The 27821-nt window shown below is 33.7% G+C and overlaps 1 protein-coding gene across 2 annotated transcripts; it reads right to left on the bottom strand.

The window, feature by feature from the left end:
- Positions 1–24249, bottom strand: LOC149807813 (uncharacterized). 2 transcript variants are annotated; one of them, XM_089970770.1, is made up of 15 exons: positions 24133–24249; positions 22678–22785; positions 21663–21773; positions 20184–20252; positions 19619–19666; positions 18903–19031; positions 8858–8947; positions 7985–8278; positions 7342–7668; positions 5714–5779; positions 4594–4962; positions 3705–4010; positions 2540–2851; positions 1796–1885; positions 1–743 (listed from the first exon to the last, which is right to left on the bottom strand). In XM_089970770.1, the coding sequence occupies exons 2-15, from the start codon at positions 22772–22774 to the stop codon at positions 427–429; spliced, it is 2625 nt and encodes an 874-aa protein (XP_089826896.1). In that variant the 5' UTR covers positions 22775–22785; positions 24133–24249; the 3' UTR covers positions 1–426. The 2 variants fall into 2 exon arrangements, with proteins under 2 accessions (XP_089826896.1, XP_089826905.1); XM_089970779.1 differs by having other exon boundaries at positions 20184–20237.
- Between the last annotated feature and the right edge of the window lie 3572 nt (positions 24250–27821).

The raw sequence follows: 27821 nt of genomic DNA, 5'->3' as shown, positions 1-27821 counted from the left end.
TAATTTATAACTCTGTAATCAATTAATATAAAATCATGAAAACTGTTATTGTACTGAATATGCATTTCTTAAAATCTGAAACGAAATGGTTATCTACCTCTCTGACTGTTTGTTAAGCTTATCATTTTCAAAGCTTTTGTATGTCACTTTTTAAAGTCTGTATAGGATATGTTTCCTTCGTGAAAAGCTTTTATCGACTGCTAGTTTTGTTTATTTATTTGTTTATAATATATTTAAAGGATTTCCTTTTGTTTCAAGATACTCTGTAGATGCTCAGTTACTGGCAACGAATACAAAAGAAGACATACATTCAGTTAACAGCCAATCTGAATTATTGTGATTACTTTCTATATCCAATGTTTATTCTCAAATAATAGTACAGACTGGTCATTCTAAAATGTGGTATCAATATTGTTCAAATGTATCCTATTTGGAACCATTTATATCGATGCCGCTGTCATTTACTGACGTAATAAGGGAAAGCATGTTTTTCATTCCTTCGTCTGATTCTCTAATTCTTGGATAAGTCAAACATTTTTCTGATTCTGAGTAATGCGACAAGCTGCTCTTTGGATGTGTGACAGGTCGAATCGATTGACCTATGCTTTCTTTTGAACGTAAGGTTACAGAAAATTTGTCTTCTTCCCCGCCAAGACCCTCATCTCTGTTATCCCATCTCATATTCATATACAATGGTTCCTCTTTAATACTTCCGCTACCAGACATTTGCTCTTTATTCTCGTCTGAAATTATACAGATTGGTCTTTGTTATATTGAATAATTTTAAAATACGCACCATACAGAACAAAATAATAAAGAAGCAATAAGTTACTAAAACGGAGAAACATTCAGCATTTTTAAGCTAATGTTGCAGATACTTTTAAAAGAAAGCTCGTTTTGTATTAGAGCTTTTGCAGCTTATTTTGTTTATTGAAAAACTTCTTGAGAAGAATTCTTACTTTTTGTCTTTAAGTTATGATCTGTTAGTTTCGTCTCAGCGATAAAAGAGATATTTTGCGGCAGTTAGACATATTAAAAGTTAAACATATTTCTATTTAAAACCATTGCATGGCCTTATTAGCAGCAGATCAGGCATTCCATGTGCGGATTGTAAATATATATACCCTTTATTTGAATTAAAATGTATACACTTATCCAGGTTTACTGTTTGACCCATGTCATTCCAGAACTGAATAAAACTGGTGAGAATTAACCGGGCAAAATATAGCTTATGACCGCTCAATTGAAATGATAGAGCCAGCTAGGTTATAAATAAAATCCATAGCAACTCAGCACATACAACTTCAAAAATTTATTATTTGCAATGATGAGGACAAAATACTAGTAAGATAGAAAGCATGAAGTGATGTACAGTCCACAAAGAAACACTCTTTCTACGATTGATATATTAGATATCCTTGCATATTCTTTGTCTTATGATAAAAAGATGAACATCCAAATGGAAGAAAACATGTTTTAAACAAAGAGTAGTATGTGGATACATTTTCAGCATGAATAATTTGTAACGAAACGAAATTAATGACAATTATCAATATTACGGATACAGGGGCAAAAAGACTGTATAAGGAATAATCTCAGAAGAATTTACAGTATTTCGATGATATATATATATATATATATATATATATATATATATATATATATATATATATATATATATATATATATATATATATATGCCTTGAGATTTACAGGTGCTTTAATTATTTTATTAGTTTCCAAGTTTTGACTAGCTATAATAACTGTCATATATTGAACTGAAGATCAACTTTACCTTTATCTTTTTTCTCAACATTTATTTTCATGCAGCACGACCATATCAAGCCATCTGGACTGGGTGCATTATAAACTTCCATCACTACTTCTGTTTTCAAGCACCGTATAAGAAATATAAATATATCCAATTAGTTTTGCCATGTTTTAACTGAGAGTGTTTAAGGCTATTTAATTAATACTTTATGCCCCGATATCTAACAAAATATTTCTTGCAGGGAGCAGTAGATACTGAAGTATTTATTCATATGCTTGCTTGCTCAACAGAAGCGAACAGCTTTGCCTGGATCTTTCTGTAAATTGTAGTGTTTCTATGGAGCACATTTATAGACGAAAATCATTTTAAAATAATTTTATATTGGTAGATACCTAGTAGTTTTTGGCTACTAAAATAATTTCCTGTAATTGTTTGTGTTGATTTGAAAAATCAGCTTAATATATGCACTGAATACACAAAGTTGTTAAAAAGTATCTGCTGATAGTGGACTTTGATATTGTAACCATTCTTTCACTCTGTATGAACACAATAATAAAGAAACAATAAGCTCCATATAGGTAATAACGTTTAATAGATTAATTAGCTAAGTATGCATATACTTCCGAAAGAAAGCTCGTATTGTATGGTCGATTTTGAAATTGATTTGCTTTTCGCATTTTTTAACAAGAATATTCCTTGAGAAGAACTCTTTTGAGAAGAATTTTGATTGGAATAACAACAACGTTTAGCACTTGCTATTCATTTTACCTTTCTTTTCTTGATTTGGTATGAGCACATTGTCTTCAGTAGAAGCAAGTTTGGCAAGCAGTTCCTGACAACCCATCTCTGTCAATACGTCTACAAGAGCATAAATTGCTCTGTTGCCTTTGTTCAATACTTCTCTCAGGAACAAAGCTGCCCTGCATCTACGTCTCAAATGTTTTTTTCTGAGATCCGTGAAGAACTTTCTGTCCAGTATGTTCCTATCTACAAATGTCTCTTTGAATTGAGATGGGTCGATTTCTTGAACTATCAGTTCGAAGTGAACAAGCAGATTTTCTTTGATTCCTTGTGGATTTTCTGAAATGCATTTAAAAGAAAGCAAAGGTCAGCATGAAGCTTAATAACTGTGATACTTTGATGATAATTGTAACAATTGATTACGAGATATAAGTGTAATTGTATGATCTCATGTATGAAGTTTTCCTTTTCACTTTACGTGTCTAAAAATGTATCAACATTTGGGAGAAATGCGTGGTAACGGATCTCTTTTCGAAATTTATATAACGTGACTGACAACGCCAGCATCCTCGATGTATCAGGAAAATTTCAATTACAAAAGATCAAATGGTTGTATAATGTATCTCCAAATAGTTGTTATCTTGTATTAATAGTTACTACTTGTACTAATTCCCCTTGGTAACTGTATAAAAGATGGGACATGTGAAACCGATTGCTTTTGTAAGCCAACTGGAGGCAGCTCAGTTTCGCATATAAATTACTACGCTGGAAGGATTTGATTTTTGTTTGAAAAAATACATACATGACCTCTTCCTTGTCTATTCAAGCAGCACGGGGCGTTAATTTGCACTCCATTACGTAGGAATTACCTTGAAAATATTCTGTGGTGGCAACAATCTGATGGAAACATGGATACTTATTCAAATTATAAACGGTACTAATGAAAGTCTTTCTCCTCTCAAGTATGATTATATTCGTACTCAATGTTTTGGGAGAATTTCTGCAAAATAATTCGTAGAGGTACCCGATGTAAATAGCGTATATTCATCCAGTGCTAGTTGATAATTGTTCACTGCTTTACAGGCAGTATAACCTCATTCTTCATACATACTGGGTATGAAGTGAGATAAAACATACTGGGTATGAAGTGAGATAAAAACATTCTACTATGTTAAATTAAAGTGGTACTCACTGCATAATGGATTTACGTTCTGGAGTCGATTTATAATTTTCATTTTATTTCTCTTTTCTAGGGCCTTCATTAGGAATTCCATTCCTGTTTGTCCTTTATTCAGTAAACATGTCAAGAAGTAGGCAGCACCCTCATGCCTACCATTAGCTGCACGTCCTTCAAGTTCGTTGGTTTCTTCATCTGTGAATACTGATGTATCTATAGAGCCACTAATCAAGGCTTTTACATCAAGCTCTTCTCGAAGAAACGACCAGTTGTCCTTGATCGATTGTATCAAGTCCGTCTCTGGCTCTTCTGTATCTGCCTCTAAAAATAGTTAAAACATAAAGTTTACGCATAAATGATATTTGACGAAATGGGATATATCAGGTAATGGAAGTTTCATTGGGGAAATAAATGGTCCTGGAATATTTAGGCCAAATGAAATAATGCAGATCTAGTAGAAAACTTATAATTTTCAATTCTATTAAAGGCTTTCTATAGATTATTTTACATCAAAACTTAGAACGTATTGCTAACAATCACCAATATTTGTTTTGAGATATGATTGAAAAACCGACTCATGTCACGAAACATATCAACAACCGTTGACGAGCGGTTTTGAAGAGAAGAAATGTTGAATAAAGTAGGATCTTAACGTTTAAAAATCTCCACAATAACAAATGGAAAAACAATTTAGATCAATATTTTAATGCATGCACGGTTTCGTGTGATTGTGAAAACAAGACATTGTTAATTGCAGTAGATATAATATGTAATAATGCCAAGTTATTACAGATTACAAAGGTTATTATTCTCGTGCACGAGTTTCGTTCTAATAATTTCGTTCATATTAAAACGGTTGACCTTTCGAAACATTTTGCACTCCGGTTTTCATTCATAGACATACCTTCCGCCTCCAATTCTCCCTCGTGGTATAGAACCTCGATATTAACACACACTTCACCAGCAGGAAGAGCGGATATAATGTTCTTCTCACGTAGTAAATTTAGCACAAATTGTTTCAATTCACCATTTTTGCAGAACTTGGACAACTTGTCAAATGCATGCTTGCTATGCGGCCGAAGATGGACAATGACACAACCACGTTCGGATTTCGTTATTTCACAGCCAGTTAGAGGTAGAAATATTTGGACAAAGCATGCAGTATCGGTATTATTCATTGTTTTGTCAATTTCAACTTCTACCGTTTCCATCACATTGCCTTCTTTCACTACTCCCACCTTCACTGTAAAACGAAGGTTCGTGGACAATGGTGCTGCAATCCAGGAAGATCATTGTTTGGAGATTTCATGTGGAAGAATTTAAAAATAATATTTTATATTGATATTCGTTTTGTTATATGGATGGAAATATAAATTGAAACATTAATTTGAGAATGACGATTCGTATGAAAATAGTTCCGTGTGCTCTACGATCCAGTAGTCGTTCAAAGCCTAAACCTTTCAAATAAGAATATAAAATCATTATGTCAACCTGAATCTAACATACAAGCTCAAAACTATTCTCGGAATGTGTACGGTCAATCAGTCATGGAAAAGTATCTCTTTTTGACAAGAACATATTTTTGTTTGTCAGAAGGCTCATTTTTACTCATCTAAACAGGAGCGCTAGTTACACGATTTCTGAAATGACTCTAGCAAAGTAAGGAGAATAACCCTAATCTATGATAAGAAAATCCAAATTTAATCACTGTATTCACTCTAGCTAGATATCCCATCATTTACAGAAACATTAGTCGTTCAAATGTGTAATTAAATGACACAGTCATTAGAAAAGGTTGTTTCCAATTTGTGCCTCAAAATAACTTTCAGGGTCACACTCATTTTTATGCTCTGTTCTACGGTACTAATTCGACTTTATTAACTAAATATCATGAAGTTAAACATGGGTTCGTAACTATAAGGCACCATCAGAAAATCGAGTCTCAGCTCATTGTCTGTTCGTAAGGTAGTCCGCTTTCTGTCTGTCCTTTTGTCCTATGCTTTGTCTCTACGATATCTACGTACCTGCAGCTGATGAATCAGTTACATCAACACCAACCGGAGAGACACTAGCTTCTGCCGGCTTCTCACCTACAATGGATTATACAGTTATACACTGTAGACATCAATCTTAGTTTAAACTTCTAGTTTAATCAACAGTTTGATTTTGTTAATAGCGATAAGAAGTGATTTGATTTCAATTAAATTGAGATGGCAAATAAAATTGCTGGAAGATCTATGACATAATTGCAACTGGGTGCACATTCTAGGCATATAATACGCACTGTCTTTTCATTCTAAAACATTTTTTTTGTATCATTACGTATACACATGATTTTTAAGACCTTGGTTTTATATCAAAGACCAAATATGAATGCGTGTATGGTTCACTATGTATGTTATCTTTTATCTACAAGTTTAAATATGTGTGTCTATAAGCGTTTGCGATCAATATGCTTGCGTTTTGGTATATGCTGTTATTTATTATGTCAATAAAAACATGGTCCCTATTGGATAGAATACATTAGATAATACTTTTATCAGTGTTCCCATTTGATCCACTACCATCATCTCCAAGCACGGCATTATAACATCTGTGTGACTTTGGCTGGACAAATTTAATTTTTTATGTACACACCACGTTCAAGGCCTAGTATTACAGCACTGTCTAATAGAATCAGTTCAAAGTGTTTTTCAATAATGTTATTATAAGCTCATTGTTCACAATAAAAAGAGTGTTTATCATGATAGAAATAGACATAACCCAAACGCGTTTATTTTGTATTAACAACATTTCTGACAGTTTGGGGTGAAATATGTCTAACAACTCGGAGGATGGTTTCCAAAGTTTGACTAGTAATAAACAGTAGATTAGCAATACGAATTCCAGATTACTGCATGCCATATATATAACACTTTGGATTAATTTATTAAAGAGGGTGTGAATTGTACTGAACTTCCGAAAGAAGGTACTTTAATATAAAGATTGTGGAAGTAATTGTGTTGTTTCCACGAAAGGTTTGACTGTTCGTTGCAACCACGAAATAACAAATAATAGGTACCTCAGAAAATATTGAATTTACATTACTCGGCAGCACTGGTTTAGACATTTTATAAATGAAATCTGCGAAATATATTTCGTTTTCTGTTTTTACCGTTACTCTAGATCAGCATTTTTTTCTAAAGCTGGATAACACTAATACTATAATGCATTTATGAAAACTGGTCAACGTTATTTCTGTAGGTAAATGATACATTTGTCAAAGATTCGTTTTAAAATCTAGTAATGAAAACATTTTGTATAAATTAAGCTTTGATGGTGGAGTGCACCATACACAATTTGATAATAGTTCCTCAAGGTCTTTTCGAAGCACGTCATTTTAGAAATTCACTTTTGCAAAATGCAAGACAATAATGAACAAAGTGTGATAAGGTAAGAATGTATCCAAACGCTCTTATAGAAATGATATTGTAAACCAATTGACATCGTTACTTTGATGCAAGACTATTACCGAGAATCAATAATGAACAAACAGCGTTACTCGTGAGGTTTTATACTAAGTGACTGATATGTGGATATTGTTTACGATTAAAAATATTAAACTGCATTTCGATTTCAACGCAAGGACTACGCATATGACATTTTTCAAAACCTTCTTGTCCATCTTTTCCTGTTGTAATGAGTTTTTCTAAGTCTTCAACCATGTGTTTATTCTCCTTGTCTACGTCTTCAAGGGCATAGAGAAGAACACAAAATGCCTTAGGTAGTTTTTCTCTCATCTTTTTCAGCAGTTCTTCTGTCATCTTCATGCCTCGTCTACACTGAAATACATCTGCATACTCGTCAATGGAGAATATATTTTCCTGCATAAAGTAGTCTAGGATATACTCGGGCAGAAGCTCTTCCATCAAATATTCCTCTATCGATGGCCAAGCGTTCAGAATTTCCTTTAAGCTCCAGTCACGCATATATGACTTAACTGCAACGCAAAGGTGAATATGTCCATTATGATTGAAAATAAGTAAATATCACTTTAAATACAAATCATTAAAACACGTATAGTTCCAATATCTGCGTGAAATTGTTAAGAACCTATATTATTGCTCTACGTCATAAAATTGAAGGTGTATGAGAACCTAGTTTGTTGGAATGTTTCGGCCATATTTATTGGAAAAAACATGATGACTCTCATTCGCTGGGTTTACTTAATATCTCACGTGTTTTATAAATCAGAATGAACACATAAACAACTTATGGAAATGGAGAGAAAATTGAGAAGGGAGACGCAAGCTTACCAGGGAATACGCCTTCAGTGTCCTCGAGTTTATCTGCCAAATCTATACAGTCTGTACTTCGGAGTGCAAGACAAAAAGCTTTAAAGACGTTCTGTCTGTTTTTCCGGAGCATTGTCTGAAGTAGCATGTCCACACGTGCATGTCGTGAATACGAGTCCAGCATTATGTTTTCAAGGTCAAACTGCAGCAAAACACCTTCCTGAATAAGGTAATCGCACACACTCTCAAGTGAGACACGGCTTTTAACTTCCCGATAATGCCGTCGAACTGACAATTGTCCAAATTCCATACAACCTAAGATATATATATATATATATATATATATATATATATATATATATATATATATATATATATATATATATATATATATATATATATATATATATATATATATATATATATATATATGTTTGTGTCTGTGTGCATGTGTATGCATGTGTGCATTATAATATATATGTTTGTGTCTGTGTGCATGTGTATGTATGTGTGCATTATAATATATATGTTTGTGTCTGTGTGCATGTGTATGTATGTGTGCATTATACTTGCAGCATCCTAGGCTCACTTCAATCCTTGTGAGCTGTCCACGTTTCATGTACAGTATAGTTGTTCATTTGTTTCAATTGAGGACTTATACAAAATGGGCAATAAATGATCTGTACTAATATGTTTCCTTACTGTTCAAGTACATTCCAATAACATATTAGTTTGATTCTAATGCAATACATCGACTCAAGGTAATTGTATTATCTATTTTGTTCTGGAATGGTGGAGTAAGATTATATGATAAAAATAATTTATAAAGGCAAGGTCATTAATTCCCAACTAAATATCGGAAATATGTGACACACACATATAAGACATCTGTACCTGATTTTGTTCTTGTTGGAATGTGTCCCTTTTTTGTCAGAAACTTCAGATTCACATACGGTGTTGATAATCGATAATTGTTACTCTCTTCTGAAAACAAATTGTTTGATTTATTCATTAGAATAATACTAAGGTTGAATAAATTTCAGATATGTTCTTGCTTTTTATAAGTCGCCAAGGGACGAAAATACCCATGTATCTCAAAGATATCGGATCCTACACTATAAGTCTGACAACTAGTCATATGTTCAGATGCAAAACATTTTTTATCATTAGATCCTTTAATTCAAAACAAATGCTATATAGAATGTTCTGGCAAAAAATGCCACTGACATTTTTCCCCTTTAAAATACAAATACGTAACAAAAGTAGCTAGGCAAAATGTTGTTGCACTGATTTACAAACAAGAAGTATGCATGTATGTGTATTTTGGATTTTAGTGTAGCTTTAACAGTATTTTGGTCATCAAGGTGTCACTATTATAGGCTCTTTCAAAACATAAAATGGAACACAGTGAAGACAACAAACTTTGTAAAATTTAACAAATATTTCCCCCTAGAATATCAAGTGAAAAATGAGAAAAATAACATATTGTTTTACGAATCCAAATTCAATAATAATTTAATAATTAAAAAATCATAGTTCTAGTAAATAAAATATCCTAAATGAAACTGAGTTTGAATTCTGATGAAATACAAAATGGAAGACGATGACGTCATTAATAGTCAGCGACGTGCTGCAGAGTCAACAGTCTCTTGTTGAATCACAAAAATTAATATTCCAAATTTTGAATTCTGTATAAATTTTTATCAATGTCCTTGTCCAAGAATTAATTTAGAGCACTAGTATTTCCAGGGAAAAGAATCAACTGAATTGAACGTAATTTGAAGAAACTAAAATAAACTAAAATTTAGCCCAAACTAGACACAACATAAAACACATTGACGTCTCAAGTGTTAAGGTACGCCTGACAATTCTTTCTCAATACATCATTAATAAGTCTAAGACGCAAACCAGATTACCGGTTGAGAGTCGACCTTCTAGAAATCGAAGTTTGTTACATGATAAATATCACGTAATCCAGGTATTGCCTTGACTTAGCTTAATAATTCTTTCTTTGAGAAAGAATTTTTAAAAAATTAAAATAGATGTTTGCCCAAATGGTCACTGTTCTGAATCAAGTTCAGAAACTAGATGCAGTGTTTCTATTAGTAAGTGTTTACCAATGAAAATTTAAACATATGAGGTCAGTTACAACTAAAGTGAATTTCTGGACAAGTTCAAATTCCAGTAAATAAAGTTACATCGCAATAACATGCAATGGAATAAAAGAAAACACCCACCCACCCACCCCAAAAAACCCAAATAATTAAATTAAATCAAAACAAAGTTATATCCATTGTACTTTTAGTTGAAAACATATCTTGAAATGAAAGAAAAGAAATATCTTGGTTCAAAACTAAGTCCAAAATCACTCCATCCCCCAAGCGATAGTCAAGTAATAACCATATGCGGCCGGTTGTATCACTTTGCTAATTAATTTCACCACGTGACCAATAAATATGGATAATGAAAATGACAGATAATTCTCGATTACTGTCGTTTACTATATGCTTTCAATTAGGTCCCATAATAAAATGAGATAAGGAATTTGAAGAAAAAAATAAACACGAAGATATATATTCGGATATTAATAAATTATCCCTATGTGAAATTATCTCAAACTGTCTAAATATACAATATATTTTGTCACTTTGTTACATTTGTAAGACAATTGTATACACTCACAGTGTTGGAGAACGATGATATAATTTAATTACCTTTGCCTGAGGGAGTTTTTTCAGGTTTTGTTTCGAACTAAGTCTAATCCTTTCTTGAGTAAAAAATAATAATAATATATCTATTATAAAACCTAATACCAAAACATTGACATAATTTACACGTATATACAATTCTAATGAAGAATTACTCGGTACAATTTGAATATATTTATTCTTGTCGAATACAAAACATGCCATACATATTCCTTATATAATGAATCGGAATGAAGATGAGACTTCTAGATTTCGAGTTTTACATTTTTCTCACAGGTAATAAAAGGTAGGTATCGAAAATAAGATCACCTTGATTTGTGTTTCAGGAATTCTTCCAGGGTATTGTGAAAGATGAATAAAATATTAAAATATCTTCCAACGGTAACAGTAAGCATTAACTACCTACAGAAAAAAATGATTTACGTAAAAATAATTATATCAAGAACATTTTCATAACCTTCCGTTGGCTCACATTCTTGGGCTGAAAAAAGCAATACTAAATTCTGACGTTTGTTAATCTTCGGTTTGTCTCACCCATGCGACATAGAAATCTAGCTAATTTGCTAATCTTACTTTCTTATCTTAGTGTAGTCATCTCAGACCAGTCGTTTGAGTTAAGGTGTCCACGCGCTCAGAACTACTTTAAAAAAATCAAACCTTGTAATCTTCTGCTGTACATGATGTAGTTGTTCTAACAATAACAACAACAGCAAATATATAACAAAAATGTAGTAGCTTGAGGTCAATTCATCTTTGAGAATACACCTTACAAAACATTTCGGGAGACACATACGCACACGATGTCGAGCTCTTTGGTATTTTGCTAGTTAGTTTCACACAGCATGGTCAATTTTATCCTATATACAGGCCTAACTCAGTACATTTTCAGGTCAGCGTCATTACATGCAGCGAAAGCCACCTAACTAAATTTAAATATTTCGAGTGAAACAAATTATATACTGTTAGCTACATTTAATGACGCTGACCTGAAAAGTTACTTTGCTACAGATAGGATAAATATTTCAATGCTGTGTGGAATGAATCATAACAGAAAACTCTGATCCATGCAGATAGGCCAAGACACTTCATAGACACGTGGAGAAACAAATAATATAACCCCTTGACTGGAATTTCCTTGTCTTCGTCCAGAATCCCAAGAAAGATTCTATTAATCAAGGGATACTCATGCTATACACACTACTGGCCACACAAAAAACCCACCTCCCTCAACAACTACAGAAAACGTAGTAACAGCCAGACATTTTTTAGGTCAAACAGGCTTTCTTGTAATTTTGTTGAGCATTTAAAATTGTGCCACAGTTAAATCAAACATATACCTACAATCTTTAATGACAAATGATGCATTTACCAGCCAGAAGGAATCATTTATCCGTCCACACATTAATCTATAAGCAAATGTCACAGTAGCACTTGCCATATTTCAAAGACAGAAAAAGTAATTTTCATCGAAACTGTGAACTTGAAAGTTTAGCACATTGTTATCCGCTAGAGTCTGCATTTGGAGGTTCTTCATACACGGCGGACATTTTACAATCAAGATTAATTACAACACAAGTATGTCACAAAACAGTTTCACCTCCTCCAAAGACAAGTAGAGTTATATACAATAGTGAAAGATCTCTAATTATCCATGTATAATCTTATGCAACATGTTACTCTTCGTTACAGCTTGTACTAAGTATAACTACAATAGAGATTTGTACCCAATATCATTTCGTTATTTACAATATAACCTTTCAAAATTTGGACTAATGAAAACTAAACATTTTCTTGTAATAAATATTAATTATTTATTGTTAATATTATATAGCATCCATATAATTATTAAATGTGATAATACCTCACTACCATGCGACGTTTCATGTTGTTATTTTTCTATGCTCACGCGAATAAACTGTGTACTTCGGATGCAACGGTCACATCACAGCCTTCATTAATATATTTGTATTAATGAGCCGCATGTAAACATTTGGACGTGGACTGTATTACACTAGTGAAGAGTTCTTTGTGCTTAAAAGGACAATATTGGGTAAGAAAAATAATCTACGTTTGGGTTTGGACCGATACAAGGAAATCCAAGTCGCGGGGTTACATTATATGTCTCCCCAATAGGGAAGCCTCGTGGGGAGACAATTTATGTAACCCCTTGACTGGGATTTCCTTGTCTCGGTCCAAACCCCAACATAGATTCCATATATCCTCTTTGCTATATTTAAGACGCCATCGCATAAATATAGCACTAGAACTTCAAGTATAATTTTTTTTAAAGCTTTATAGCCTGAGTTTTAAACTAAACTCCAAATCTGTTGTACAAAATACTATTTCTAATACAGATTTACAGAAACAAAGTGGGATGCACCCAAAACCTTTTTCGTATCTTACTCTCCACTACACGTATGACGAATGCAAGTTTAATTCTAAATATAATTACACTTAAAACACAAATATATTTCTTTATTTTACACAAAATTAAACCTAACAGTCTGATCGGATTCATTTTTATTTCCTTGTTCTTTACATATTTCCATTTCTCTGATATACTGTGTATAATAGATTGTTTCAACAATCCTAAATTTAATTGAAGATTAATCAAGCTGTATGAACGTGACAGTGCATGTTACTTTCAAACCATCTGACCAAAAACGAATTATTGCTACTGTGTATGTAATGCTCTCTTGAGTGATTGGTTATGCATACACAAACATCAAACCAATGTGACAAGGAAGAAAGGTTGAATCAAATTCCTCTGATATAGACCATATACATCCGTGTGAATTCTATTAAGTATCAAACTGTACCCTCCTTAAAAATATGTGAAAGAATACTCTTAAAGACACGCACAATATATATATATATATATATATATATATATATATATATATATATATATATATATATATATATATATATATATATATATATATGAAGAATAACTAGATAGTAGATTAATTACTTAAACTAACTGTTGTTGGTTCTGAAAACTGTTTATAATTATACGTCTTACATAAAGAAAACACAAAATTAGTAGCTAAACTGAAATTTTGGATTCCTCTTCAAACTAAATTTATATTATTATGAAAACCTATGCATAACTGCAACTTCAGATGCGACGAAAATAATAAAATTAATCGCCGTTAAACTGAACAATCACTGAGGCGAAACGTCTAACTAATCAAGATCAAAGTCTGTTTAGTGCCCATCACATCAGTGTTGTCGCTTTTCATAAATAATTTCCAGTACGACTTGTACTTACGATTCATAATGTACAGTTATTATCTAACCATCATCCGATGCTATCAGAGCAGAAATAAACTGTTTATAAACACTGCACACCAATAATGCCTTGATCAAAATATACAGTTCCTGTTCTCTTTGTCATTCTCTCACTATTGTAACTGACAGCATGTATCATATGACAATAAAAGACAAGATGATGCCAGTCAGCGAAAACAGTATACTCTGATTTTACAAACATTGACCAGAAACGCTAAAGATATACTATATTTACTATCTACTTTTCCGTTAGTGCTGACAGAAAAAACGTTAAAACGATTTAGATTGGGTTTTTAGCGACTTCGAATCTAGCAACAATTCATATATAAAACTGTATCAATGCAACCTCGAATAGTACAACGACGATCACTCGGACGTACGTGGGATGTTAATTCGTGCCAGAAATCCCATGACTACTAATGCTTTCACTTTTAACTCATCTCATTCAAGTTGTTTCCATACTGTACATCTTGTCAAACTTGTCAAATAAAAGCAACAACAAATCAGTAAAAACATATTTCTCATCTGCAACATATTCCTGTATTTGACGAACCATTTTGTATAATAATGGTATATTGTGTCGGTCCCTTATCTAAGACCAAGTCAGACTACCAATACATCTTAACCGTAATATGTATTTCCATAAATATTTCTAGAGGCAAACCATTTGAAAAATATTTTAACTAAAGTTTTTGTAAAAGCTCTTGACAAAGTTTTCTGTACATGTTGGCATTCCCAACTCTGTCCAGTATGATCAAGGGTCAAATTGTATGCCCGAAGTTTCCCAACACATAAGGAACAAGTTAGGTATCCAATAGTTAAAGTGTTCTGTCCATGATCCTAAATTCCAATGGGCTTCAGAAAGATTTCATCGAAACTTTCAAGAATCTGATTCGGTCATAATGTTTTGAAAGAGTCAAAGATTGGGATTACGATATTGATTTGCTGTTGTTCGCTGGCAGGGAATCAGTTCAAGTATATTATGTTTTTAGTCCTTTTGAACTAGATTTTAGATATAATGTGAGCGGACCACTGAAGTTAATAAAAAATGAATCCTTTTTAAACGAAGACTGCAAAATTATTTTTTACTATGTATCTAATTTTAAATATAAGTTGTCAGTGGCTTGTGAATTAACAGTAACTAATGTGCATTCTACTCGGTCAGAAATGAAATTAAGTTATGAGAGAGATTCATTTTTCATCCTGGTGATATAGCTCTGGCTCCCTTGCCCATAACTCAAACTACTCGTCGGGATCAATGCCATTGTCCTTATAAAATTGAAAAGAAACTAAATTACATAAATTACATTATTACCCATCCTTAGGAGACGGAAGCAGAAACAAAAGTTGTCATATAAATATAATAAAGGTGTCTTTTCGTAGAAATAGCCCAGCTAATAATTCAGTGCTTGTGTTACATTGTTAGGACATATTGTGGAACACGACCGAGTTAAGTTTGTAGAAATTAAGGTCAAAACTAGCTCTGAATTTCCATTGCCTCTTAGTATAAAGTAGCGGATGCAATTTGTTGAGTAAAAAATTGTATTGGTCTGACAAATGTCAAAACGATTTTGATAAATTAAAGTTCATACTTTAGTGTGCACCAGTTCTTTTAACTCCAAATGTCAACCAATCATTTTAAACGTCTGTTAATGCACGTGATGCATTGGTTGATATAGTATGGATTCAGGAAGACAAATCTTGTATGGATCATCCAGTGTGCTATGTTTCTAAAACAATATATAAGCACCAGAGAAATTATTCTACAATCGAGAAAGCATGTTTGACAAAGATATTGGCTTTGCAACACTTGAAGTGTATATTAGTAGTTCAGCTCCTTCGATTACCATATTCATTGATGACAGTTCCCCTTACTTTTAATGACAAAATAAAAACAAAAGGTCAGAGATTATTGAGTTTGAACTTGCAAGAAGTCAACATTAAGATCAGGTACATCTAGGTTAAAGGTAGTCTGATTGGTGATGCACTCCCATAAAAATACTATATCGCTTTATTTTGTATATATTTTGTGTCTATCGTCCTATATAATTTTAATTATTAATGTATCATAAATATGTTTGACCAATATGCAAAAGAAAGCATAATTGTATAAATCGTTCCTTTTCTATATGAGGGGAGGTGTTATGCATATCTATATTGTGTACTTAACTTTTATCGGCGATAGTAGATGTAGTTTACGCTAATGGTCATTTATACAGAAGTGTTTAGAATGCTAGTTTTTGTCCATGGCTGTGGGTTTTACTTTAAGATATTATTTGTAAACATAACGGCGTTGCCGTTTGACCTTAGAGTGTTCTAGAAGCTAACTTATGAACCGCAAGCTGATCTTATTGTGCGTTAGGATTTTAAATTAAGGTCTGATACATATAGTTATTTATTCCTATGTTAATGCCAGTCTTTCAAAATCTATGATCAGAGCTTCACGTAGTGTTCAGATATTGTTTGAGAGGATTTGTTTACATTAAAATATTAATTTAATTTACAACGTGCTTTAAAATTTAGTCTAAAACATTGCTTTGAGGATGCATTCAAAGACATTTTGAATTATATCATTGTGATACATAAAGACTACTGGTACAACATCACATTCGAGATTGGAATTTATTTCGAACACATTATAATTTTGGACACCTGATTCAACTTTTAGGATTATTTGGGATTTAATTCACAATACTATGAATTTCATTTAAGTTTTCTCTTTGTTTCCCAAGAAATAAATTGTTTGTTGAATTTTACTAAACTTGTTCATTTTGCTTCATCTTGTTACTTGGTGTAAGACCACAGAGTCGTAATGATAATGAATCAGGAATTGTATTGACACCACTCCAGGCATAAGAAAGACATACTGACACAAGTGACTTTAAACAAAGTGCAGAGTTCCATTTACCTAGAAAAACTGCATAAACTTAAAATATTGGAGTTGAGAGAGGCTGAATAGATGTAAATAAATTACAGACAGCTGCCTATCACACAGTGAGATATTAATTTAGTACTAATTATGTACCACTACAATGTAATCATTGATAAACAAAATATAGCATCTAAAGCAAACTAAGTTTGCTAATATATAACGTTATATACATTGACCGTTACATGCATATCGATATCAAAGTAGACGCAATAAGATAAATGAAGTAATAAAAATTAAGTGCGTAATACAAATAAACTGTTACTTTCCTCCTATTTTATTTCATTGATTTTAAATTTGAAAGAAGGCTTTAAATTCATTTTAATACAAGTACAACGATTTATAATATTTTAACTTTAAATAGTTCACATGAATAGCGTGTATCTTACTGGCATATAAAACTGATTTGAACGTATGCATAAATCTGCACTACTCTTTGCAAGTGCTATGCGCTTATCAGTTGTATGCGAAATTTGCCTACTAATTAGTTTTAGACTTAAATGCGGCAACAACATTTTTAAATAATTACCCCCCCTCTCTCTCTCTCTCTCTCTCTCTCTCTCTCTCACTGACGCCGTTTATTATGTTCATACAAACATCAAACTGATTTTGGTTTGTTATGCCAGAGATAAATGAAAAATGTTATATAGTCTCCAATGTGTTAAGTATATTTCAAATGATGTTGTTGTTGTTGTTCTGGGGTTTAACGCCATTTTCAGCACAAGACAGGCCATATATGGCGGCCAGTATAACTGGTGGAGGAAGAACCCTGGAAAAGCCAGGAAAGAATCACCGACCCACGAGAAGCTACTGGCAGGCTTTCCCACGTACCCACGCTAGCCGAGCCTTGGACTCGAACATACGCAGACAGAGGTGAGATGGCAGTGATCCGGAACGGTGAGCGCTTTAGACCACTCGGCCACTCGGGGCCCCCGTATTTCAAATGAAGTTCATAACTTGCCATGAAAAAGTTCACTGGCTACACCAGCTCAGATATGGCTAACAACAACATCACGGAAAACATGCGGGTTAATAAAGAAGTTACAAATAAAGAAGTTACAAAGTCGTTTTCACTGGTTTGTTTAAATTAGTGCGGTGGACGTAAAAATGAGGTTTACTGCAATTGGCAGGCTAGGTCGACTGGCAGGCTATGCCGCTTTAAATATCTGAATAGTCGTGGAAACTTTATGTGTGAAGCAACGCCCTGCAACAATTGCAATGTTCGGGGTATTATTGACACTGGTATCAAGCGATTCTCTCGAAATATTTGGTTCAATCTGTAAAAATACAAAAGCACGTGTTCTATAGATGGCCGATATAGAATTCTTGATGCTCCAAATGCACTTGATTTTGTGGTCGATATAGTAACCAACATTATCAAATACATGCAAAATTCGCCTGCCAATGAATGTTTGACTTCAATGATGGCTCGGAATTTTCATTTTCTTAACTCTCTCTCTCTTTAAATATTTGAACTTGTAACTTAACTTGAAAAAGCTTTTCCAAAACTGATCAACTCCATACATTTTTAAGCGCTGTTTCAAAACCAATCACTTTCACTGAGGCATTATTGGAATAACTGTAAGAACTACGTACGTCATGATCTAGACGATATGCATAAACTTCTCACCAGCAAAACTGAAGATTTGATAAACAATTTAACATTTTGCAAAAAACACATATTCACACATTTTGTATGAAGCACTTTATTTAGTTTAAATTACAATCAAGACATGGACATTTAAAATAAGGCAAAAAGGCCAATTGTTTGGAATTGTTTTGTTAAACTCATAACCCATCAAGTAGGTCGGCATAGGGATAATATATACTTTTGTATAGTAAATAGCCAGATCTCAGAGGCACGGGCTTAGAGGCAATGGTGCGGAGTGAAATAGAAATCAAAAGATTTCAGTGCAGTTCGTGCTTTGCAACTTTCACATACTCAAGCGGTAGAAAACAAACAAAAAGATACAACATATCCATGTCTACATATAAGTGGTTGTATTACCCTTAGGTTGAAATTCTCCATCACTTCCATCATTGAACTTCACTTCGCTATATGCGCCAACATCTTGGTTGGAGCTTCTAACCGCTGGATCTCCTGAATCCGGTTCAACCGTTTCATAGTCGTTCGTCACTTGTACATATAATTGAGATATAAACATGGATACACATACAGGAAGTAAAATGCACGAAAGAAAGGAAAAAGTAAAATATTAATATTTTTATAGAGAGTAAAAGGCTAACTAATTATTGTAAAATTGCATTTTTGGCAAATGTTTTAAGCTGAAGCGAGGGGGATATTTTGATGCGTTACCTATTACTCTGAGATCCGATTATTGGTTGTAATATCAGCATGGTATTTTTCCTATTGAACTGTTAAGGATTCCTATGAATGAGTTTAACTTTTGCATATATTTGGTATGTACACATGCATGATTTCATTTCTTCTTGGCAGGACACGATTATCGGATGCTTATCTCAGTGAAAAGGTACGTTTCTTGTTCGCTATGCTAGTTAGACCAAAAACTAAATTAGTCTAGATACTAAGACTTGCTGACGCGGAAAATGAATTGACTGTATGAGACCCCCATATCTCGAATATATATATATTCGAATATATATATATGCATATACATATGCATGCATAGTATTACGGAAGAAAGATTATTCATGTAAGCTGCTAAATAAATATTTAAATATAATAAGAAACGTAGTGGATACCCTGGTAGGGAATATTTTCATAGTCCGGATTTGGTTCTGTTCTGGCGTCTGAAAAATATATCTTTATTGAATCAGTCCCATTTTGAATGAAAATTAATCATCGTTTAATACCGTTCTAAAATTGCTACTAAATTAAATCATCATCATCTTCATCATTATCATCACCATAATTATCATCATCATCATCATCATCATCATCATCATCATCATCATCGTGAAAATAAGAATGTCAACCCTATGTGCACCACTAAGAGAATGCATTGAAATAGGACAGGCGTGGACAACTGTTAGGAATACGTGACGACACTGTTACTAATTCTTACGAATCTCCAAAAAGGAAAAGGTATGCAAAGGATACTATAATTTCTTCTTCTTTATATATTCACGTTGATACTTCTTATCGTTTCAGCGAATGTAAGCTTTTATATTCTTTCGTGTCATGAAGTGGGTTATATAGATGAAGTTGCTCGTGTTTTGCGTTTTGGTTCATGACAAAAAACAATGTTCTTGAAATACTTTTATCGCTAAGTTTATTCAAATGTTATTCCACAAGAGCGTGCTGTACCGTTTGTGGTAGGATCCACTTGACTGACTGCTTCATATTCATTATCGGAAACATCTGGAAAAATCAAGCCTTAAGAAAGAGACAATGAAACTAAACATTGCCGAATCTAAATAAAAAAAGAAAATTTGTAGATATAGACATTCATACTCTTAATAATAATTAAATATTTTAATGTGACGACAGATGTAATTTATATTGCAATTAAAAGAAAAAGATTGCATTTGCGAGATATACGCTGTATTAGAAATTTATTTGTAACCATAGAAAATAACCATAGCGAAATCAAAGTTTAAATGCAATACATTCCACACATTCCACACAATTTATGAGCGTGCTCTGAGTATAGATCTCAATTTTTATGCTTGTTGTTTAGGACTATAACATTTGTATCCGACCATTATGTGCGGCACTCGTACCTTTCACCGAAAAATGTCCAATACAGCAAATACGTGTCTACCAATTTGTGACAGTGGCCTCTTGTAACGCAGGTTGAAAATATCTAACAAGGATTAAGATAACTGCATTTATTATATGCTCATTTTTGTCTCCGTTAACTTTACATTGTCAGAATCGTGGTATAGTTTACAATATTGCACGCCTTCATACTGCACTCGCGCGCACGACACGTGTGCCCAATAGTGTATTAGGAACTACTTTGCAAACAAATCACGTACAGTCATGTAGTAGACGCTTTACCTTTTGGTTGATTAAATTTTTTCTGAACGAACTAAAGCAAATATTTCGTGGACTGCCACATACCAGCTTATTTGCAATATTCCGCGTTAACTTTTTTGGTACAATGTTTTGGATTTAGGCTAGCGATAGACTCCGGACAAGTCATACAATTGCTGAGTTCCTACAAATAACATGCAAGTGACAAGGCACAAACGTGTCTTCTTTATCTGGTAATAAGAATGTCAAAATTATACTTACAGTTTTACATTCTGAAGTCCCTCAAAATGTACTTTCTTAGTTTTGCAAATCCGAATTACATGAGCCATGTCATGGGTTCCAAAGCTTGATTACACATTTCGAAATTGTAATGTAATTTCAACTACTTTTCAAATGCAATAACGTCCTCCTTACTGCACTCAAAATGAAATGAACATTATATTTCATAGCGTCTTTTTGATAATTACAATTGAAAGAGTTCCTTTTTTCCCCCATATTGTGATTCCAAACATTCAATGACAGAACAGAAACACACTTGATGTTACGTCAAGACGTTGCTTCCTCGCTGCACAAATCAGATGTTACTTTATGTAGAACTGACACAGATAAATGCTGTCCATAATCAGCGAATTTAGTAGAATCAACAAAATACTAAAATGTATTCATTTATTATTAATTATATAAAATAAATAATACATTCATCTACCAGTTGTAATCAATTTTGAAAGTATTTATATCTAAAATAAAAAATACAAAGTATTTCTTTTTACTCGTTGTTCCTCAATACAGCTGGGATATCATCATTACCTGTTGCAGGAAGAATGTTACCGGCAGGTGTCTTTGAATGATTGCCGCCTGGACAGTCAAAGTATGTGTTTCGTTTCCCATTAGGTGTGATTATATTTGCGTCAGATAAATCTGCAGTTGTAAAGAGTGACATTCAGTAAGTTGTACGAACACACAAATCATTAAAATAGAAAGAAGGATATATAGATAAATAACTAGATATTGGTGACTAACCATAATTAAGATCTAGATTAGTTCAAGCTGTGGAGACCTCTGGAATTTATGCAAACTTATCCTTTCTCCGTTCTCAGGATCAAACTAAGCTAACAATAAAAAACATTGCATTTTATCTTTGACGTTCATATTTAAAGTCGATTAAAGACATGTTTTCTGTTATTATTGTTGCATGCGTGGTACATACAATTAATGTAGTAAGTTAAAGTTACGACAGCTTTTTCACCGATAAATTTAACTTTGAGCATACCCGTCCTCACCAAATATGAGAAAGATAAAATCACTTACACATCGTACACACACACACACACACACACACACACACATATATATATATATATATATATATATATATATATATATATATATATATATATATATATATATATATATATATATATATATATATATAACGAAAATACAGGTACACTTCATCATTGGCAGAATGGTTCATTCTAGAATGATGTCACACGTAGAAACAAACAGAACCCTGGTCAAGGCAAGTGATTTAGGATACGTTACTTCCTTATACATTTTATGGTAAATTTCAGGAATGCTTTTGGAACACACTTTGCTCTGGAAAACAGATTTTAATCTACCCAAAGATGATAATAATAATAATAATAATAATAATAATAATAATAATAACAACAACAACAACAATAATAATAATAATAATAATAATAATAATAATAATAATAATAATAATAGAAATAATAATAATAATAATAATAATAATAATAATAATAATTATTATTATTATTATTATTATTATTATTATTTAACATTTTTTATTAAGTACCTTGGTATTTCCCATGTAGATTTTCTACGTCATCTTGTTTTGTATATTTTGCCACAAGGTTTGGTAATTTTACTTCCTTTGATGCTGACCTTCCCATCTTGTTTAAACCTAGTCATAAAACATTCAGTTACACATGCAATGGTGGAAAGAATGTTCAGAATTAAAGACACGTATAAACGTGCATACTGTCTCTAGTCCTCAAAATTCATCTTACCTGTGTACTGAAGAGTTATCCTTATGAATTAAATTATTAAACTTGCAACAACAAAAAAAACAAAAACAATGCTGAATGCAGCTTTTCTACCAAATAACTTCAATCTATATCATATCTTTACACGCGTTTCGAATCCCAACAACCATTACATAGAACTCTGCAGTCAAGTAGTCTAATTTTAAGTGTAGATCACCCTCTCTGACGTAAGTTCAATAGAATGATATTACCATGATAGGTCCATATGCCATTCGTACAGCAACGTTGTGGGATTAATCGAGAAAATTACCATATCATACAGAATTGCAAACCTTGCACCAAATACAATTTTGCCAATAATGGACTCAATGTAATTGCATATTGAAAGAAACGATTCCTGGGTCTTACCATAAAATATCTGAAGGGATATAGAGTATAACGAATCCTAGTTTGTTTCTATTTTAAATGTATTGTGTATGTTTTATGTACTGATATAGCATGACAGTCTATATGAGCTACGATGCAAGTTATCTTACGTCTGTACGCTATATGAAAATCACCTATGCAAACAGACCTACATTACCTGCATGACGAAACGGGAGTCACTTTTCAACCGTCTGTCTATCTATCTATCTATCTATGCACCATTTATATTACTTACTTCATGATCTGTTGAATGTTAATGTAAACGTGACATTTGTATAATGACTATCGGCTATGGAATGTAAATTCTGGCACCTTTTTGTCACAACGGATTTCATTAGTCGAAATCAATGAATGGTTGCATGGATTCATTTGTCTGTTTTTCCATTCATTTACGAACGTATGTATGTATGATTCGTATTAATTATCTATCTGCTTACCTAACTACTAGCTACACACACACACACACACACACACACACACACACACACACACACGTATGTGTGAGTGTATATATAAATTCACCAGTCTATCCACCTATGTATTTACACTCCGCACATAAAGACAAATGTATATATGCGTATATTTATGTACACACTTTATAGATCTATCTAACTTTATCTCTGTGAAATCGTTTAGTATTAGAATAACACTTTAAAACAGGCATGTATTCACTGCGACATTCTTCTTTTCCCAATACGGAAGTTCAATATGAAACTGCTTATCAATTGTGTGAAGAACATTTTATGTAAAATGGTACCTAAATTTACCTGAAACTTGTTAAATTTATATCTAGCACACTTTAGGAAATTGAATTTCATGAAATCAAAATAAAAACTCACCGTTGTCGGTAGACAGGAGTTTATCAATAATCAGTCCACCATGTTTTCATGATTCCACAATGACTAACAGTTATTTATATATGTAGAGTGGTTTACCATTAAGTACGTAGGATCACTTTTTGGTTTAGGGTTTTCCTTGTAATATAATATTACTTCCTCCTTTGAGTTCTTAACAGGTTGGGCCAATTAAACTTTGACATGCATATACCCTAGGTAAATATATTATTTCCAAATGTGCCTGTAAAGGCCCTTATGTTCGTTGTACCTTTACAGGTTAGCAAGTAAAGTGAGAAGGTAAGACGATAATGAAAAATTTTGTGAAATGTACACCAGACTGGGTGTCAACTGTAAAGCGACTGAGTTTAGCGTCTGGGCCTTTGCGGAGATTATTGTTAACGCATGTCCGATTAGTCCAGTGACATTGTCAGAAAAGGGCCCTTAAATTTGAATAGGTTATGGTGGGGGATACTTTTTCTTCTTCTTGTTACTGCACTGTCTTTAGCTACTGAAATTGTATTGCTTTCATTGATCAGCAAATGCATTGAAAAAGCATGCAACAAAACGTTCTCTCCTTGTCTCTTCTTTTTCCTACACAGACATGCGTGTGTGTGTGTGTGTGTGTGTGTGTGTGTGTGTGTGTGTGCTTGAACTTTTAATATAGCTTTAACAATTCTTCAGTAATATCGATAGGATGTCTGCACTTTGGCAGTCCATAGTGATATCGAGCTCTTGAGCGGCGGGGTGTGGGGGTATGTGTGTAAAACCCTACAGCTCTAGGGAGCGTCCTATTTCTGAAATTAAACCCTCATACGAAAATGGCATAAAGGTAAAAAGGAATAAAACGAGGCCTGTAACGTTCCTCTTAACTCGTCCCTTTATTTTCCACTTTACCTTTTGTGTGTCAAAGTTTTATGCGTCATAGTTCATGACCCGAAACATCCATGTTGGTCCTCCCCCCCCCACTGCTCTGTGCGTGTGTGTGGGAGAGTGGGGGTGGTAAGTAAAAGTAGCTGTTAGGTGACAGGTCACTCAACCAAACTTTTATCGAGACCTATGAGAGATCGTGACCGAGGATCATGAAAAGAAACTGTTAAACTTAGTCATATCCATGTCCCCTGAACACCAGATCTGGTAGATGTTTCTTAGAGTGTGGGTATCAACACCATTCAGAGGCGTAGCTGGGGGGGGGGGGCAGGGGGGTACATATGTCCCCGGGCGCCAAGGTACAGGGGCGCCAAAATGAGGCTTACAACGGTACATTATAATAAGTAAACAAGGGTAATATTCAAAAATGTGATTAAACGGGGAGGGGGCTGGGGCGCCAATTTTATAGTTCGTCCCCGGGCGCAAAATATCATAGCTACGCCTCTGACACCATTAAAGAAAATCAGAAGATTGCATTTATTTCTGATCACTCTAGGTATTTGCATATATCGCTGAGAAAAATATAATATCGGTGTTTTTGTGTGTGCCTCGAGAAAATATCTGAGTTGGATTTGATTGTTTAACTAGTATCACATCAGTGTATGTACTATGAGATTCTTGGTGTCCCCGCTGAGCAGATTGACCAACGGCACGTTGTTGATGTCAGTAATAAAATAAATGACACAATTGACATCAATCATTCTTGCATATTTATTACAATGCAGACCCCATAACTTTGGAATGTTGCTTCTGACAATGGCAGGAAAGGCACGAGAGTGATGCCTTCAGGTCTATTGTACCTTTACGGTCAAAACTTTTCAACTTTGACATGTGCAGATTTCAATCAAACCAGGTAATGTTGACTTGATCTATATAGATGACTGTATGTTTTTGCCGTGTGTAATATACGATAGCCACGAAAATATGAATTTAAATGGCAGAAAATATAAACATTCGAGAATTCTTGCCTTCTTAACATTTTTATACTTTATATAGCCTCAGTTGCTCGTATTAACTCATGTTTAGATGAGGCATACTCTTTGTTCTCCGAGTGTATACGGTACTGCTGTTCTTAGCTATGTAGCACACATGGGCATGCAATGACTGTTCAGTGGACCTTTATTATGATTTTGTTGCATCTATATTATTATTATTATTATTATTATTATTATTATTATTATTATTATTATTGTTATTATTCATGTTGTTCTTGTTGTTGTAATTAAGTCAATCAATCAATCAATCAAGCCGATCAAGCAAACATTGCTTTGCAATATTTACATGAAGAATATTCTGTCCTTGAAAATAAATTTTAGACTACAGCTCCGGTGGTTTAAGTGGTTAGAGCGTCCGCTTCTGATGCGGAAGGTCGCAGATTCGAACCCCGGCCAAGTCATACCAAAGACTTAAAGTAATAGTACTAACAGCTACCTAGTTAGGCGTTCAGCATTAAGAGGTTAGCGTTAGGACTGGTCGGTCTGGTGTTAGGATAATGTGACTGGGTAGGAAATCGTGCTACATGTCTGTGGCATGATGTTCCAGTACTAGACATCACTATAAACTGCCACACTGCAGACATCATAGCAATATGACTGAAAAATTGTTGAAGCCACGTTAAAATTGCAATTCACACACACGTTATAGATTTCATTAATGATATATTTGTTGTGTCATGAACTAAAATTAACTACTTAATGTACTGACTGCTGAGCTAATGGTTCCAGTGAATGCTATATTGTACTAGAAATTGTTTTAGAACAAACATTATATTGCATTTGTATTTTGCTTAATGCACGGAAATCTATACTCATTTCATATATGGAGATGTCACAGTGTACTTTTATTTGTAATATATGCTATCACCCCTCGTTTCATAGCAACAAACGAGCCCCTACATCGAGAACGGACATTTAAATGGGTGACGTCAGTGCACTGGAGAAAATGGCAAGTGTTACAAGCACTGACCTCATCGGAGCGGGTACCTAATAATAGTGTTCGGCTTGACCTAAATACATTCAACTCAGGGTCGTATAAAAAAGCCTGTTAAATGGACCACTTGGTTTAGCTTGGGAAGAGCACTAGAGCGTGAAGGGATATCCAACATGGGAGGGACACTACGGTGTCAAGAGGAATTTAACACGGAGTCCTGCCGTGTTTGCTTGACATTTACCATTTTTAACCTGACAATATGCATACCGAACGAGAAGATTTCTATGCTTGGCACCACTGTCACACTTCCAACCCCATTGAATTTCAGGAAGAAATGTTATACTTTTGTCAATCCGATGTGGACATTTGATGCCGTTGCTGTGGAAAACTTCGACAACCGTTTATGGAGTACAAAGGGATCAATCCTTTCAATGAAGCCTGTACCATCGCTAAAGCGAGCTCCTTAGTGTACATCAACCGATTTATGTCTCAGAACACACTTACGCTATCAAACTTCCCAGTCCGGCTAAGCTCTGAGTTGGTAATATTACCTGGCTGTCAAGGAAGACAAACGGATCAAACATGCCAGAAACAGAGGAAACGAAAAAAAGAATTTTTTCCCTGGATGAATGGGATTTAGAAGTCACAAACGTCGTCTACGAATTTCATGATTACTTATTTCACGGATTCAAAATATGTTACCCTCAACGAGCCCCGAAAAGTCAACTGTCAGACGGAACCTACTAAATATTGTTTGAGCGAACATTCAAACAACGCCTGCGCTTAGAACAAACAGGATATCGAGTGATAGAAATGTTGGAGTACGAATATGATCG

This window comes from Sinohyriopsis cumingii, chromosome 1 (assembly GCF_028554795.1).
Source record: "Sinohyriopsis cumingii isolate HCF-2022 chromosome 1, ASM2855479v2, whole genome shotgun sequence".
NCBI classification, from domain to species: Eukaryota; Metazoa; Mollusca; class Bivalvia; order Unionida; family Unionidae; genus Sinohyriopsis; species Sinohyriopsis cumingii.
This window is presented reverse-complemented; position numbering and strand designations above follow the sequence as displayed.